This window comes from Chiloscyllium plagiosum, unplaced genomic scaffold, assembly GCF_037043375.1.
Source record: "Chiloscyllium plagiosum isolate Xiang-an unplaced genomic scaffold, Cpla_swu_hap1 HiC_scaffold_31, whole genome shotgun sequence".
NCBI classification, from domain to species: Eukaryota; Metazoa; Chordata; class Chondrichthyes; order Orectolobiformes; family Hemiscylliidae; genus Chiloscyllium; species Chiloscyllium plagiosum.
Window position 1 is genome coordinate 21,629,764 of NW_028270169.1, and position 17,197 is coordinate 21,646,960.

General features: G+C 39.6%; 1 protein-coding gene across 15 annotated transcripts in view; it reads right to left on the minus strand.

Annotated features, from left to right (window-relative positions):
* git1 (G protein-coupled receptor kinase interacting ArfGAP 1) overlaps nucleotides 1-17,197 on the minus strand; it is a 216,394-nt gene that overhangs the window by 94,500 nt on the left and 104,697 nt on the right. For all 15 annotated transcript variants that reach the window (XM_087977322.1, XM_087977325.1, XM_087977321.1 and 12 more), the window contains 2 exons: nucleotides 3,716-3,828; nucleotides 981-1,086 (listed from right to left, as the gene is read on the minus strand). In XM_087977322.1, the coding sequence (XP_087833448.1) occupies nucleotides 981-1,086; nucleotides 3,716-3,828 (219 nt within the window). The remainder of the gene's footprint in view (nucleotides 1-980; nucleotides 1,087-3,715; nucleotides 3,829-17,197) is intronic.

The following is a 17,197-nucleotide window of genomic DNA, read 5'->3' on the forward strand; positions in this document are numbered from 1 at the left end:
TTAAAAAAATCTTCCTTGTAGAGGATAAATGCAGCTGACTTTATATTTGCTTTAAAATGGCAAGGTGTCAAAATGTTAATCAAAAATCTTAGTCATTTCACTTGACTCTGAAAAGCTGAAGCAGAGTTAAATCATCAGATGGGAAATGACATTAATCCATTTGTGGCAAAGCAGTGATGTAAAAAAGTGTACTGTGACTACACAACCACTCACTTTTAAACTGGAGTTAAAAAGACCCCCAGAAAGAGTGAAGTTTGTAAAATGACACTGTAAAAGGAAATAGAGAAAATATACCATAATTGATTGCTGATTAAATGGCAAACAGTGGGTACAGGATACAAAAAAGTAACTGTGTCCATTTGGGGAATTGTTGTACAAAGTTAGAATTTTAATTTTTTACACAGACTGCATTAAAATCTTGACAGCCTGTTGTACAAAGTCTTAATGAATTTTTTTCTGCATGGAATCTCAGATTGTCAACTAGTGCTTTAGATAAAACTAGCAACCACTTAAATAATAAAATTGATTAGTGTTGAAATGAGATTTTATTATTTATGGTGACTACTGCTCAAACAAAAATTATCAAGTTATTCATATTCAATGCTCAAACATTTGTGCCAAAAAAGATTTGCATCAAAGAACATTTAAAAGAAACAAAATGGAGATTTCTTTTTAATTCAGCAAGTTCACAGAATGTGTGCGCTCCTGGCACGACCAACATTTATTGCTCTTCACTCATTGCCTTGGGGGCAGTTTAAAAATCAACTACATTGCTGTGGGTCTGGAGTTACATATCATAAGGATGGCAGGTTCCTGCTTCCCCCACACGAAGGGATTTTAAATAATGCCTTAGCTTAACTGACAATATCCAACTACCAATCTCTTCTAATATACAAATTTAGCAAAATCATGAAAATAGATGTAATTTGTAATCACGGGACTATTACATCTGCAAGTATAATTTGACCAAGATATCTCACCTTACTCAGGTCCTTTGTGGTAACACCATCATCATCACGACAAGGCAATTTGTGGACAAATGCCAACATCTGATACTTGGCTCGTATGAACTCTGCCTTGGTGGGGCTGCAGATTTATTTTTCCAAAAAAAAAGGGCATATCATAATGATGCAATAATTGCAATTGCGTTAAATCTATGGCAATTTCACATGGTTAATTACAATGTCAGACTAATCGCTACCACATTGATACACTCTGCCAATTTCTATTTCAAGAGCAATGGGAAAAGATCATCAGCATTTTAAAATAGTGACGGAAAAGGACAGACCGGATCTAAATGTTGAAGTTCTAAATAGGAGGAAGGCCAATTTTAACACTATTAGGCACTATCTTTCACAAGTTGATTGGGGCAGATATTTGCAGGTAAAGGGACAGCTGGAAAATGGGAAGCCCTCAAAAATGAGGTAACGAGAAGCCAAAGACACTATATTCTTGTCAGGGTGAAAGGCAAAGCTGATAGGTATAAGGAATGCCAGATGACTACAGAAGATGAGGTTTTGGTTAAGAATAAGAGGGCAAAAAGTGGGCATGAGTTAGCTTTGGCAAATAGGGTTAAAGAGAATTCAAAAGGAATTCTAAAAATACATTAAGGACAAAAGGATAACTAGGGAGGGAATACAGCCCCTCAAAGACCAGCAGGGTAGCCTATATGTGAAACCGTAGAAGATGGTGGAGATACTGAGCAAGGATTTTGCATCAATGTTTACTATGGAAAAGGACATAGAAAACATGGAATGTGGGGTAAATAGTTAGCGACATCTGGAAAAATGCCCATATTAGAGAGGTGATGGTGCTGGATCTCTTAAAACGCATAAAGGTGGATAAATCCCCTAGGACCTCATCAGGTGTACCCTAGAACACTGTAGGAAGCTAGGAAAGTGATTGCTGGATTCCTTGCTGAGATATTTGTACAACCGGTAGTCATAGGTGAGGTACTGGAAGATTGGAGGCTAACATGGTGCCACTACTTAAAAGGTAGTAAGAGAAAGCCAGGTAACTATAACCCACTGAACCTGACATCGGTGGTGGCCAAGTTGTTGAAGGGAACCCTGAGGGACAGTATTAACATGTATTTGGAAAGGCAAAGACTGCTTAGGGATAGTCAACATGGCTTTGTGTGTGGGAAATCATGTCTCACAAATTTCATTGAGTTTTTTGAAGAAATAGCGAAGAGGATTGATGAGGACAGAGCGGTAGATGTGATCCATATGGACTTCAGGAAGCTGTGCAACAAGGATCCCCATGAGAGCCTGGTTAGCAAGGTTATATCTCATGGAATACAGGGAGAACTAACCATTTGGATACAGAACTGGCTCAAAGGTAGAAGACAGAGGGTGGTGATGGAGGGTTGCCTTTCAGGCTGGAGGCCTGTGACCAGTGGCGTGCCACAATGATCGGTGCTGGGTCTGCTACTTTATGTCATTTATATAATGATTCGGATGTGAACAAAGAAGGTACAGTTAGCAAATCTGCAAATAACATCAAAATTGCAGGTGCAGTGGACAGTGAAGAGGGTTACCTCAGGTTACAACAGGCTCTTGATCAGATGGGCCAATGGGCAGAGGAGTGGCAGATAAATTTAGATAATTTGAGATGTTGCATTTTGGAAAGGCAAATCAGGGCAGGACTTGTACACTAAATGGTAAGTGGGGAGTGTTGTTGAACAAAGACATCTTGAAGTGCAGGTTTATAGTTCCTTGAAAGTGGAGTCTCAGGTAAATAGGTTGGTGATGGTGGAGTTTGGTATGCTTTCCTTTACTGGTCAGTGCATTGAGTATAGGAATTGGGAGCTCATGTTGCGGCTGTACAGGACATTGGTTAAGCCACTTTTGGAATGTTGTGTGCAATTCTGGTCTCTATCCTATTAGAAGGATATTGTGAAACCTGAAAGGGTTCAGAAAGGATTCACAAGGATGTTGGCAGGGTTGGAGGATTTCAGCTGTAGAGTCAGGCTGAATAGGCTGGGGCTGTTTTCCCTGGAGCATCGAAGACTGAGGGGTGACCTCAGAGGTTTATAAAATTATGAGGGGCACGGATAGGATAAATAGACAGTCTCTTCCCGGAGGTGGGGGAGTCCAGAACTAGAGGGCTTAGGTTTAGGGTGAGAGGGAAAAGATATAAAGAGAGACCTAAGGGGCAACTTTTTCACGCAGAGGTTGGTGAGTGTATGGAATGAGCTACCAGAGGAAGTGGTGGAGGCTGGTACAATTGCAACATTTAAAAGGCATTTGGGTGGGTATATGAATAGGAAGGGTTTGGAGGGATATGGGCCAAGTGCTGGCAGGTGGGACTAGATTAGGTTAGAATATTGATTGGCATGGATAGGCTGGACTAAAAGGGTCTGTGTCCTGGACATCTCTCAGACTCTATGACTCAAGAATTAATCTTACTCATCTATCAACTGGAATTCCAAAACAACAATGTGAAATTCCTATGAATGAAGTTTACATAATGAGGTCTGAGGCCTAACACAATGAAACTTGTGTGTAAATTGCACACATCTTGGAAGCTTCATATAACAATAAGTTGTTGACTAGACTCATCTGCTCGATAATCTTTCAAAACAAGTCTTGACTACTAAAGGACTGTACCTGGATGAGAAAAGTCAAAAAAAGTTTTTGCAGACAAGGCAATTGTCAGTTTACATGTAATTCCTATACAGCAGCCTTGTACTTTTAAGCTGAATGGAACTCACTGCACTTTATCCTGAGGGTTTGGTTTACGTCGTCCACTTTGCACTTGGGCTGGATCAAGTAATGAGTGTTCCCAGATGGAGTTGGCTCCATTACTTGCTAAGGTCTGCACCATCTAAAATAAGGCAAGACAAAGATGACTATTTAAAAACCATCTCTAAATGTAAGGATTATATTTTTATGGCAAGATTATCCATGACCTTGTTGACTGAAGTACTTTTGTCTAATGATCGACAATAATTTCAGCACTCAAAGCCTTAGAAGTGATTGGGCATAGAAGGCCCATTATGTCAATTGCTGGATCAAGGATGAAGGAAAAGAACTGTCATCTACAAATGATGTCAACACACAGCACATTAAGAACAACTTGCCCTAACCGGTTAAGCCACCCCGCATACGTTCCCAACAAGAAGTTACAGAGCAGCAATGGCAAAGGTATAGGAATAGAGCTAAATAGATCAAAGTCAGGAATGCTACACATAGGAAATTCAGAGAGATACAAAAACAGGGAAAAGAATGACAAATGAGAGAATGCTTCAGTCACAAACACAGATTCTGAAGCTTCACAGTAAAGAACTGTATTGGCTCTTAGCCAATCTCTACATAAAGCACCACAAAGTTTGGAAAGAAAATAATGTCACTACTTATCCATCATGAACCAAAATCTTTGTTAGTCCCAGCAAACAAACAGTCTGCTCAAATCATTTGCATTCCAATCTCCCTTTCTCCCTGAAGAAAGGTTCTCTTTTTGGGAAAGGATTCACTGAGGAAGAGAACAGGAAACCAAACAAACTAGCAGATTAATACAAGAAATTAGACTCACTAATACAGCTAGTGTTATCCTTTCAAAATATAAGAGGTCACTTGAATTATGTTGAATCAAAAATATCTTCAATACATTAAGTGCAACCGGAAGAATAAATTATCTTAAAAACCTAACAAGTTCCCACCAGAGAAAAACAGGTGATATGGATCATGAAATGACACAGAAGGAGGCCATTGAATGCAACATGCCGATAATCTATGCTGAATTAGAACTCAACTCTAACACAAGAACAGTGGTATGGACATGTGCTGGATGGAGGGTAGTTCCTCCTAGCAGCTTTCATCTAAGTTCTTTCTTAGCCTGCCACTCTATTTCTAATTGTTGGAGTTGAAAAGCCCTTGCCTTCTCCTGTTCCCCTCCCCTTAAAGTCCAGATGAATGTTGAGCTTTTCCTGCCCTGGGCGGGTGATATTACTGATTGGCTTTTGGTTCTAACTCATAAGCAACCCTCCTGATTGTGGATGGTCTTAGGTGCTGAGCCAACCTAAGAATTTCATTCATTCAGTTTTATTCTGCATGTCAAATGCCTTCTTCAACACCCAGTCTATCTGCAACTACACGCCTTTAAATAGACTGAGCTCACAGCAGATAACATTTCAGCAATTATCCTCTTCTACAAACCTGAGTCAGCATTTTATTTTCTGTTCATTTGCATAGGAGAGTAGGGCATTTTGTAGTGATCATTTATTTTGTTTTAAAAATAATTTTGACTATACAATTTCTCCCTTTTGGCTTCCAATGGGTTTATTTCTAGTTGCTGCTAATATTTGCACTCTGCCTGGATTTTTCTGCCATGTGGCCAAATTGCTGGCTCATGTCATTGGATCCAATCCACACATCAGAGCTTAAGTTCTGTTAAAAAGATTGCCAGTTTAAAACAAATCTTTCATTAACCTCACCACCTACTTGTCAGCAAACTGTAACTCAATTTTATCCATGTTAAACAGTTCTGGTGTATTTTCCTGGTCCCTTGGTTTGTGGGCTCTGTTCATTGTAAGGACCACAACACACTTGAGAAGTGCAATCAGAAGCTCAATTTATTTCATTTTATTCTTGGGTGGAGGAGGATAATGCTTTGCAAGACAGCAAGGTAGTGGGAGGCATTTAATAATCTTGATCGTGTTTGATTCAATCAGCAGTAACTTAAGTACAAAATAACTGTGGGATACTCATCTATCAATATACTTGTTTTTAAAAGATGGAGTCCAAAAGCATAGCGAGAATCAATAGTCTTGGATTCCTTTGTGCGATAGCTAAACAGTTAGCCAATTGGCTAGACATAGAATCATACACTAGAGATACAGACCCTTCAGCCCAACTCATCTGTGCCAAGAGACATCATAATCTGACCTAGATTCATTTGCCAGCATTCGGCATACAACAGCACACAAACCAACAGCCACTCTCAGACAACATCTCACCAGGACAAAGGACCCGATACCCAGCATGAGCAAAACCAACATAGTGTACAAAATCCCATGCAAGGACTGCACAAAACACTACATAGGACAATCAGGAAGACTGCTAACGATCCAGATCCATGAACACCAACTAGCCACGCAACGACACGACCAGCTATCCTTAGTAGCCACATACGCAGATGACAAGCAACATGAGTTCGACTGGGACAACACTACTATTATAGGACAAACCAAACAGAGAACAGCCAGGGAATTCCTAGAGGCATGGCACTCATCCACAGATTCTATTAACAAACACATCGACCTGGACCCAATATACCAGCCACTGCAGCGGACAGCTGGAACTGACAACCGGAAGCGGCAGAGACAAGCCACTATAAATGCCGGAGGAAACATCACAGAAGCGCTTCACAGGAGGCTCCCAAGCACTGAGGATGTCACCTAGACAAGGGACGAAACGTCTGCACCACAAATTCCCAGCTCGGCGAACAGAACCACAACATTTAGCTGATCTCCCTCCAAATCCTTCCTTTTCATCTCCCCATCCAGGTGCCTTTAAAATGCAATTGTACCAGCCTCCATCACTTCCCCTGGCAGCTCATTCCATACCTGCACCACCCACTGAGAAAATGTTACTCTTCTTTCCCTTCTCAACTTAAACCCAGGCCCTCTAGTTTTGGACTCCCCCATCCTCGGAAAAGATCTTGGTTATCCACCCTATCCATGCCCCTCATGATTTTATAACTTCTATAAGGTTACACTACGCTCTGGGAAAAAAAAGCAACAACCTATTCAACCTCCTCCTACAAGTCAAACTCTCCAAACCTGGCAACACTCTTACTAAACCTTTCTTCACCGTCTCAAGTTTAACAACATCCTTCTTACAGATGGGCAACCAGAATTGTACGCAGTATTCTAGAAGTGGCCTACCAATGTCCTTTACAGTCACAACATGATATCCCAACTCCTAATCTTAATGTTCTGACTAATGAAGGCATGTGTGTCAAACGTCTTCTTTACCACCCTGTCTACCTGCAACTCCACTTTCAAGGAACCTAGGTGTCTTTGTTCAGCAACACTCCCAGGGGCCTACCATTAACTGTAAAGGTCCTGCCCTGGTTTGCTTAACCAAAATGCAACACTTCACATTCATCTAAATTAAACTCTACCTGCCACTCCTCGGCCCATTGGCCCATCTGATCAAGGTCCCGTTATACTCTGATGGAATCTTCTTCACTGATCACTATACCAGCTATTTTGGTGTCATCTGCAAACTTACCAAACATACCTCCTCAATTCACATCAAAATCAATTATATAAATGACAAAAAGAAGTGGACCCAACACTATTCCTTGTGGCACACCACTTATTACAGGCATCCAGTCCGAAAAGCAACCTTCCACCACCACCTTCTGTTTCCTACCTTCAAGTCAATTGCGTCCAATTGGCTAGCACCCCTGCATCTCCTGCTTTCTAACCTTACTAACCAGTCTACCATGTAGAACCTTGATGAATGCTTTGCTAAAGTTCATATAGGCCATATCTATGACTCTGCCTTCAATCATCTTCGTTACTTCTTCAAAAAAAACTCAATTAAGTTAGTGAGGTATGATTTCCCACACAAAAAAACCATGTTAACTGTCCCTAATCAATCCTTGCTTTTCCAAATGCAGCTAAATCCTGCCCTTCAAAATCCCCTCCAATGACTTGCACACCATTAATACAAGGCTCACCAGTCTATAGTTTCCTGGCTTTTCCTTACCATCTTTCTTAAATAATGATACATTATTAACCAATCTCCAGTCTTCCAGCATCTCACACATGGCTGTCAATGATACAAATATCTCAGCAAGAGGCCCAGCAATCTCTTCTCTAGCTTCCCACAAAGTTTAGGAAACACCGGATTATGTCCTAGGGATTTTTCTACCTTTAGTCCATTTTTCCCTGAAGGTAGCAACGCAGGTCAGTAGAGCGGTCAAGGAGGCATTTGACATGTTTTCCTTCATCAGACAAGGTATTGAATACGAGAGTTTACAAGTCACGTTACAGTTGTATAATACTTTGGTTCGGCCACATTTGGAATACAGCGTACAGTTCTAGTCACATTATCAAAAGGATGTGGATGCTTTGGAGACTGTGCAGACGAAGTTCACCAGGATGTTGACTGGTATGGAGGGTGCTAGCTATGAGGAGAGGTTGGGTAGATTACAATTATTTTCATTAGAAAGGAGTGGTTGAGGGGGGACCTGATTGAGGCCTACCATATCATCAGAAGTGTAGACACATTGGATAGCAAGAAACTCTTTCACCAGAGTGAAGGACTCAATTACTAGGGGTCACGAGTTCAAAGAGAGAGTGGAAAAAGGTTTAGGGGAGGATTACATGTAAATTTATTCATGCAGAGGGTGTGGATGCCTGGAATATATTGCCAGCAGAGGTGGTAGGGACGGAAACAATAGTGTTATTTAAGATGTATACAGATACATGAATGGGCAGGGAGCAAAGGGATACAGATCCTTAGAAAGTAGGCATACTTAAATAGAGGGTATGGATTGGTGCAGGCTTGGAGGACTGAAGGGCCTGTTCCTGCATTGTAGTGTTCTTTGTTGCTCTTTAAGTGTTTTAAGACTCCAGTACCACCTCTTTTATCATAGAAATTCTTTTTAAAACATCTCTATTTATTTTGCCAAGTTCCCTAGCTTCCATGTCCTTCTCCACAGTAAATACGGTGCAAAATATTCATTTATTATCTGACCCATCTCCTGCGGCTCCACAAATAGAAGGCCAATTGATCTTTAAAGGGGCCCTATCCTCTCCTTGGTTACTCTTTTGTCCCAAATGTACTTAAAGAATCTCTTTGAATCCACCTTAATTCTATTTGCCAAAGCCATCTCACGCCCCATTTTTTGGTTGGACAATTTCTTCTCTTTAAATTTTCTTCAAAGGGTATCTGAGGAATATTGCTGAAACGCACTTCTGCTTTGACTAAAAAAAGTTGAGTATTTGCCAAGCACGTAAATGCACGGTTTGTTTGTAGCCCAGAGTTAGGGATTCTTATACTGTCAGATGATGTTTTATGGATCAGTACTGATTCCTTAACTGGCCGCTATTTCAAACTTGTATGGTTAAAAGACAATTAGGGTTCAGCACTGTGGAAGTCATTTGGCCCACCTTTTTTGGTGGGGAGGATAGTAGAGAAGAAGAAAGGAGGAGAAGGGGAAGATAAGAGTAAGAATAATATCAAGCAATAGCTTTCATTTTAAATAGCCAACTGTTTATGGTCCATCTCAGAGGTTAAGTGTAAAGTCATAAACATACCATACAGGATAGATAAAATTTGCATTTTTTATTATGCAAGGCTATTTTTATATCAAAGACACCTCATCTCTTTGGCAGCTTGGAATAGAATAACTAGCATTCTAGTCCCATCAGGATGTACATGAGATGTTGATTATCTGGTTAACATCAGAGATACTTCTGGAAGGTTACTTCTAAGTCCAGACACAATTAGCAATTATCTTTGTTGGGCTATTTAATGTACTTTTAAAACAATTACTAAACATACATACATACACACACACACACACAATACATACAATAATTGATTTTATACACAGTTTGTGACAAATGGAGGGCGACCAGGGGAAGGGAGAAGAGAGAAGAATGGATACAGTTTCAGTTCTCATTTCCAGACCAACAAGAGCACGCAGCCATGGACATCAGCTGAAGTTGGGATGGGGCTATGCTTTTCCCTGCATTAGCATCATATTGGGCTTTGGTGAGGCCTCACCAAGGGTACCATAACCAGCTTGGTACCATATTGAAAAAAGGATTTACTTACTTGTACTTGAAGATGGTACAGCAACGGATTCACCTAGAGTCATAGGTATGTACAGCATAAAAACAAACCCTTCGCTCCAACTCGTCCATGCCGACCAGATATCCCAACCCAATCTAGTCCCACCTGCCAGCACCCAGCCCATGTCCCTCCAAACCCTTCTATATCCATGCAGGTGCCTTTTAAATGTTGCACTTGTACTCATCTCCAGCTCATTCCATACACACACCACCCTCTGCGTGAAAATGTTGCCCCTTGGGTCTCTGTTATATCTTTCCCCTCTCACCCTAATCCTAAGCCCTCTAGTTCTGGACTCCCCACCCCAGGGAAAAGAAAGACTTTGCCTATTTATCCGACCCATGCCCCTCACAATTTTATAAACCTTTATAAGTTCACCCCTCAGCCTCCAATGCCCCAAGGAAAACAACCCCAGCCTATTCAACCTCTCCCTATGGCTAAAATCCTCCAACCCAGGCAACATCTTTGTAAATCCTTTCTGACTTGATAGGATGAACCCTTTGGGAACCAACAATCAGGAAAATTCATTCTACAATCTGTGGAGTTCAGAACAATGAGGCAACTTCATCGAAACGTAGGATATTCTGAAGGGGCTTGAAAGAACAATGACAAAAAACACGGAGGAGAGTTTCAGAGTAAGGGGCTGACGATTTACAACTGAGCAGCATTTTATTTTCATTCAAAGGGTTGGAAGCTTTGGAATTCTCTTAATCAGAAGCCAATGGATTCTCCAGGGTTAAGTATATTTAAGACAGAGATAGATTGAGTTTTGGTTCTTGAGGCATTGAGGGATTTGGAAAGGTAAGACACAAAATCAGCTATAACCTTGGAGTAGGCTTGAGAGGCCTTCCGTCTACTTCTGCTCTGAAAATAGGTTTCATTTCCTGTTGAAGTTAAAATGTGTTTAGCAACTACTTGTTTAATTAAGGTAGGACAACTGGTGCCACCAAGCACCAAGGGTTTGATGCCTTCTGGATAGGGGAGGAATATTGAGGAAGGCCTCATCTCACTAAAGTGCTCAACTTCAAACATGTACTGTTTTAAGACCATAAGATGTCAGAGTAGAATTAGACGATTCGCCCATTGAATCTGCTCCACCATGCAATAAGATCTTGGCTGCTCTGATAATCCTCAACTCTATTTTCCCATATTCCTGATTCCTTTATTGATCAAAACTCTGTCAATTAGTCTTGGATAAAATTATTGACCCAACCTTGAAAGTTCTCTGGGGTAAAGAATTCCACAGATTCACTACCCTGAGACAGAAGAAATTCCTATGCCTTATAAGAGTGGCCCCTTATCCTAAAATAATGCCCCCGCTCCTAAGTGGAAACAACCTCTCTACGTCCACCCTGTTAAGTCCCCTAAGAATCACCTGTGTTTTAATAAGGTCACTTCTCAACTTCAATGCAGATACGCCCAATATCCTCAACCTGCCCTTATAAGAAAATCTCGCTATTCTTGGGATCAATCTAACTCAGGTGGTTTCTTTCTCCACTGCCATTATAACTTTCCTCAGATAAGATTTTAGACCCTTAATGCTATAATTTCTTTATTATTTTCATACGCATTCATTGTTCAAAGAAACTAAGAACACAAAGTAAACGCCAATCCTGTTTAAGCCAAATTCATGAATATTTTCCAAGACACAAATTCAGTACTGTGTACAGACTAATTTATTTTCTGCTGCAGAAGGGCTGTAATTTATCATGCCACTAATATACAAGGGCAGCTTAAAAGATCAATACTCTACAACAACCCTCAAATCAGTGGCTAGATTTTTTTTTAAACAGGATCTCAAGCACATTTCTATCACAAATTTCAAACTAACAGGATAAAGGTCACTGAAAGCAATTTTCAATTCATTTTCACTATTAATTATTCCATAAATCCTTTCCAGTAAATTCAAAAAGTTAGAAACCTTTTTAACAAAATACAAATAATCAGTAAGCTGAAGTAAGTGAACAAGACAGGTTCCAAATGCAGAACAGATGGGCGAATTCTTTCCTCAACTACCTTTTTGTCCGACTAGAGTTCTATAACATTGCAATAAATTACTTCTTGTTCATCACAGTACAAGCTGCTCCTTTTTAATCCTTACTCTTATATTTTGATGACGACACAGTTTTTAATAAGCCTTCATGAATTTAGATTAGATTAGATTCCCTACAGTGTAGGAACAGGCCCTTTGGCCCAACCAGTCCACACCTACCCTCTGGAAAGAAACCCACCCAGACCCATTCCCCTAGATTTACTCCTGACTAGTCCATCTAACACTAAGGGCAATTTAGCATGGCCAATTCACCTAGCCTGCACATCTTTGGACTGTGGGAAGAAACCGGAGCACCCGGAGGAAACCCACGCAGACATGGGGAGAATGTGCAAACTCCACACAGACAGTCACCCAAGGCTAGAATCGAACCTGGGTCCCTGGCGCTGTGAGGCAGCAGTGCTAACCACTGAGCCACGTTTGGTGGAACATCCAATAAGCTAACTCAACTTACAGATTTTCAAGCTTGCATGTATGCTTACATCCAACTTAATTCTTCCAACATATGGATATTGATTGTTTTCAGGTATACTAGTTGATTATCTGTAAAATTGGAAAACTGGAAGCCATCTATGACGTCCAATGCTACTAAAAAGGGAATAGGTTTAGGGTGAGAGGGGAAAGATGTAAAAGAGATGAAAGGGGCAACTTTTTCATTCAGAGGGTGGTACATGTATGGAATGAGCTGCAGAGGTGGTGGTAGAGGCTAGTACAATTAAAAGTACAACATTTAAAAGACATCTGGATGTGTATGAGTAGGTAGGGTTTGGAGAAATATGGGCCAGGTGCTAGCAGGTGAGACTAGATTGGGATATCTGGTCGGCATGGATGGGTTGGACCGAAAGGTCTGTTTCTGTGCTGTACAGAGGTTACAAAGGTATTGCATTCTAATTATATATGAGCCAAGATTCCACACCCAGCATTGCAAAAACCACCTTCTTCAATCCCTCCCTCCTCCACTCTGGTACAAAAGTTCTTATCCACACTTTCACTGTGAAGGTGAGATTTCTCAAATATTTTCCTCTTCAAATTCACCACCTCCAAAAATTCAGCTGCTCATGGTTTCACTGCATGAAATTCTACAATATGACATGATCCTTGTCCACGTCTGATGGACTCTTTTAGTGAATAGATTTCAAAAATCTTCACACAAGTTTTCAAAATCCATCCAAAATCTCTCTCCAATTTATTTGGAAAACTTTTGCAAGCACATGTCACGACCCATCATCGCTATTCTGGAGATATTAGATTACATATTTTCTTCTACTCCTGGTCTCAAAAGTCAGAAAGACAAATCTTTTTTCTACATTGTTACTTTTCTCCCTTCCTTCAAACCTCCTCAAAGCCTTCACCTGTCATTTTATATCTGGTCTTCTCCAAGTTCACCAATCCTCAGTTTAACTTTGTTAACTATTTAATATTTTATAAACCTGAGTAATTTTTAATTAATATATGTACTTTTCCAATCTCATTTTGATTGACTTTTTAAAAATGCACTCACACACAATTTTTCCAAAATAGTTTTAATGGACAGAGTTTTAGATAGCTGGTTGGCCACTCTCTTCATTTTGGTCTTAGCAAATCCGTATAGGGTTCAGACAGATGGACTTTGGTTACCACTTACTACTTAATGGGTTGCACAGCAATCCGAATTCTATGAGGCATCAGAAGTATACTAATAATGAATAAGTGTACACTACCACCGAATAACAATTGACAAGATCTTAAATAACACAATTTAAGTTTAGTTTAGCTAAATAATTTGACTGGATGCAAATTGGATTCAATATACCAGCTAGCTAGTAAACCAAAGTTGATTAGCGGTGTGAATAAAAGATATACCCAAAAACTTGCCTTTTGTATGCCTCCATAAGGCAAACTACAATCCATTAAAAATATCCAAAAAAAACCTTTCCTGACTACCCTAAAAATTTAGCACATCAATTCTAATGTAATTTAATTATTTTTTGGGAATGTTGAGTTACATTGTAGAGTACTTCAGATCCAGTTCTTTTAAAAACTGATACAACTCCACTTTAATTGCAAACAAGAGTGCTTGCATGCAAAAGCACAATATTGTTTTCGATCCACTTTGAAAGTACAAACCACTTTCTTTCCCAAGGTGCACCTTATTTTCTAGTACACATTTGGCTATATACACAGATGACATCTACCGGAACATGTTTCAAGAAATGTAAATGTATTCTCCTCACTCATTTCTCTTTCAGGAGTAAATTGCACATGGGTTAAATAACATGAGCAACAACTGGCTGATTCAAAGTTTAACCGAAAACAAAGTTTGTAGAAATTGCCTTGCATTCATGCAATAATTTAAATACTATCTTAATGAAAAATGTTTCCATCTGTGCGGGTACAGGGTCCTTGCTGTCACGAACAAATCATTAACATAGAGATGCCATTAATGAACAAACAACTCAACTACTCTGTTCAGTCCAGACAGAATAATCACAGAAAAAAACTTCAGCTCCTGATTTACTCAGTTTAATGTACCTTTTTTATACTTGGGTTCAATTCTTTTTCTATTCGTACCCTTCCAACATCACGCCCCAACCACCCCCCCACATTAATAATCCTATATCTTCAGTGAGCTTTAAAAGTAGGGTAGGAGATGGGAGTTAATAAAATGTAGGTTGGGAGAGTTGAGAGAATAGATGTGTTAAATGCAAAAAGTGCTTGAAAGATGAGCAAGCTGTAGTTCAATGTAAAACTGTAAGGCGTATGTGAAGAGCTGACCACTCAGATAAGATGATGTAAAGTCATGGGCTTGGAAGATGATTCACAACAAGATACCACGCCAGTTGGGTATGATAGATTTAACAAAGCTACGTGCAAACTTCTGATTGTTTGAGAAGAATGTTGAAATATTAATTCCTGTAATATTGATTAGGGTCATGGTATTAATGTAGCCAGAGAATTTCAAACATGGGTCATTAGACAGCTCTGAATTTGTATTTCAGTTGCCCTACTAATCCCAGAATAGAACAGCATTCACAATTCATATCTGTACCAGACTATCGAGTACCAAACCATAAGCAAATCATATCCACCAAACAATTAGTGCAGCCAAACATGATAAAATTAGATGCTAGAATAGGGAAAAATGATTTTGTTTGTAGCAAACCATTTTAAATTTACATGGCTATGTCATCTACAAGTAAACTTTTTAATTCAACAGTAATGCTTTTACTGGCCTTCTGACATTTGTACCTCCTTTCCTTACAATCTTGGAAGCATGAGCACACACAAAAATACTTCAGGAACAACCATTCAATTACACAGCAGTGGGATCTGCAGAACTTTATTCTATGATAAAGCAATTCCCTTGAAAAGAAAACTAAATGGAATAAAATGGTTATCTCCAACTGTGAGCCTTGCATGTACATGCCTCGGCACATTGTAATATTATATTTTCTTTGCTTTATAACGAGGCCAATCCTTCAGTCAGCAAAGCCTTCATCTTCTCAAGCAACTTCAATTTGATACTTCCTTTCTAGTCTGAATGTACCCTCTAATTCATCAATACATTCCTATAAGTTAGACACTAAGAATTAAGATCTGCCTTTTCAGATGTTTAATCTCTTTTACAAAGTCAATAACTTGAAATAAACATGGTCACTGTCACAGAGAATGAATAATGAAAAAGAATGCTATTTCCTTTGATAATCAAGCAGCCAACCCAGTAACATGATCAAAACAAGTCAGTCAGAAAAAGATCCACTATATAAAAACTACTCTTGCAAAATCAGGAGAATGAAATATTGTTCTTAAAATCTCAGCCAATGAGAGGCAGTTCAGAAAAGGTTTGAAATGAGTATCTAGAATGGGTGGGTTATCTTATGAGGAAAGGTTGAACAGACTAGGCTGGCATCTGAAGTTTAAATGATTTACAGAGGGAAAGAGGAGTGCTTGAGAGAGATGGCTGCGTTGAAATATTTTCCACTTGACTGCATCACTGTTGCTTCAACACCAATCAAAACAACTTTACATCAAACAGGAAGAAAAAGGATTAATTGGCACTCCATCCAATATTCCAAAACTTTGGAACTCCTTCCCTGTGCATGCTACAAGAATCACTGGAATTGAAGGTACTGGCTCACCATCACCTTTTCAAAGAAATTAGGGTTAGGAACTAAATGTAGGTCTTCCCAATGAATAGGCAAAGAAGGAAATTACAGTTAATAGCAATATTGGTAACAACCACTGATTTATTAACAATTGCCAATCTGAGGTAGGTTGTAAATTCACATCTATAGAACATAGAACATAGAACATAGAAGAATACAGCGCAGTACAGGCCCTTCGGCCCTCGATGTTGCGCCGATCCAAGCCCACCTAACCTACACTAGCCCACTATCCTCCATATGCCTATCCAATGCCCGTTTAAATGCCCACAATGAGGGAGAGTCCACCACTGCTACTGGGAGAGCATTCCATGAACTCACGACTCGCTGAGTAAAGAACCTACCCCTAACATCTGTCCTATACCTACCACCCCTTAATTTAAAGCTATGCCCCCTTGTAATAGCTGACTCCATACGTGGAAAAAGATTCTCACTATCGACCCTATCTAAACCCCTAGTTACTCAGTGGACTGAAGGGAAGAGGAGGAAGGGTTTGGATATTCAACATACAGTTATTCATTAAAAACCATAAAGCAAAAATTATAACTGACCATGGGGCCCATAATGATTCATAGATGAATAAATCTAAGTAAGACAACAATTAGACAATTTACACCATGTAAAAGCACTCTGGTGGTTTTGCAATTGCAGAAATATCTAAATGAAATGATCCTTCTTTCACAGATTCTGTTCTAGAGTATGTACGTACGAAAAGGTCAAGTGCTTTAGAACCTCAGGAGTCAAACCAGATTGATTGAAAATAGAATTAGAATATATATTAACAGGTTCTGGAGAATCAACAACCATTCAAAAAGATCAGTGCATTATTTAATGAAAAATAAGACAGACACGCATCACCAACCGTTTTTTTTTTAAATCTAGTGTGTGTTGGCATCTTTCCTGTTCTCATGGATTTGGATAGAAGACTCGAAGGTATGATAGCTAAATTTGCTGATGACACAAACATAGGTAGGAAAGTGTGTTGTGAAACAAACTTAACCTTATATCCCCCTTTTGGGCTCCTTAAAGGAGTGGGCAATGATATGGCAAATGAAGTTCAATGTACGGCAGTGTAAAGTTGTAAAGTTTAGCAGAAAGAATAACAGTGTGTTATCTAAACGATGAGAGGTTGCAGAGCTCTGAGATGCAAAGAGAACTAGGTGGCCTACTGCATGAATCAAAGGAGGTTA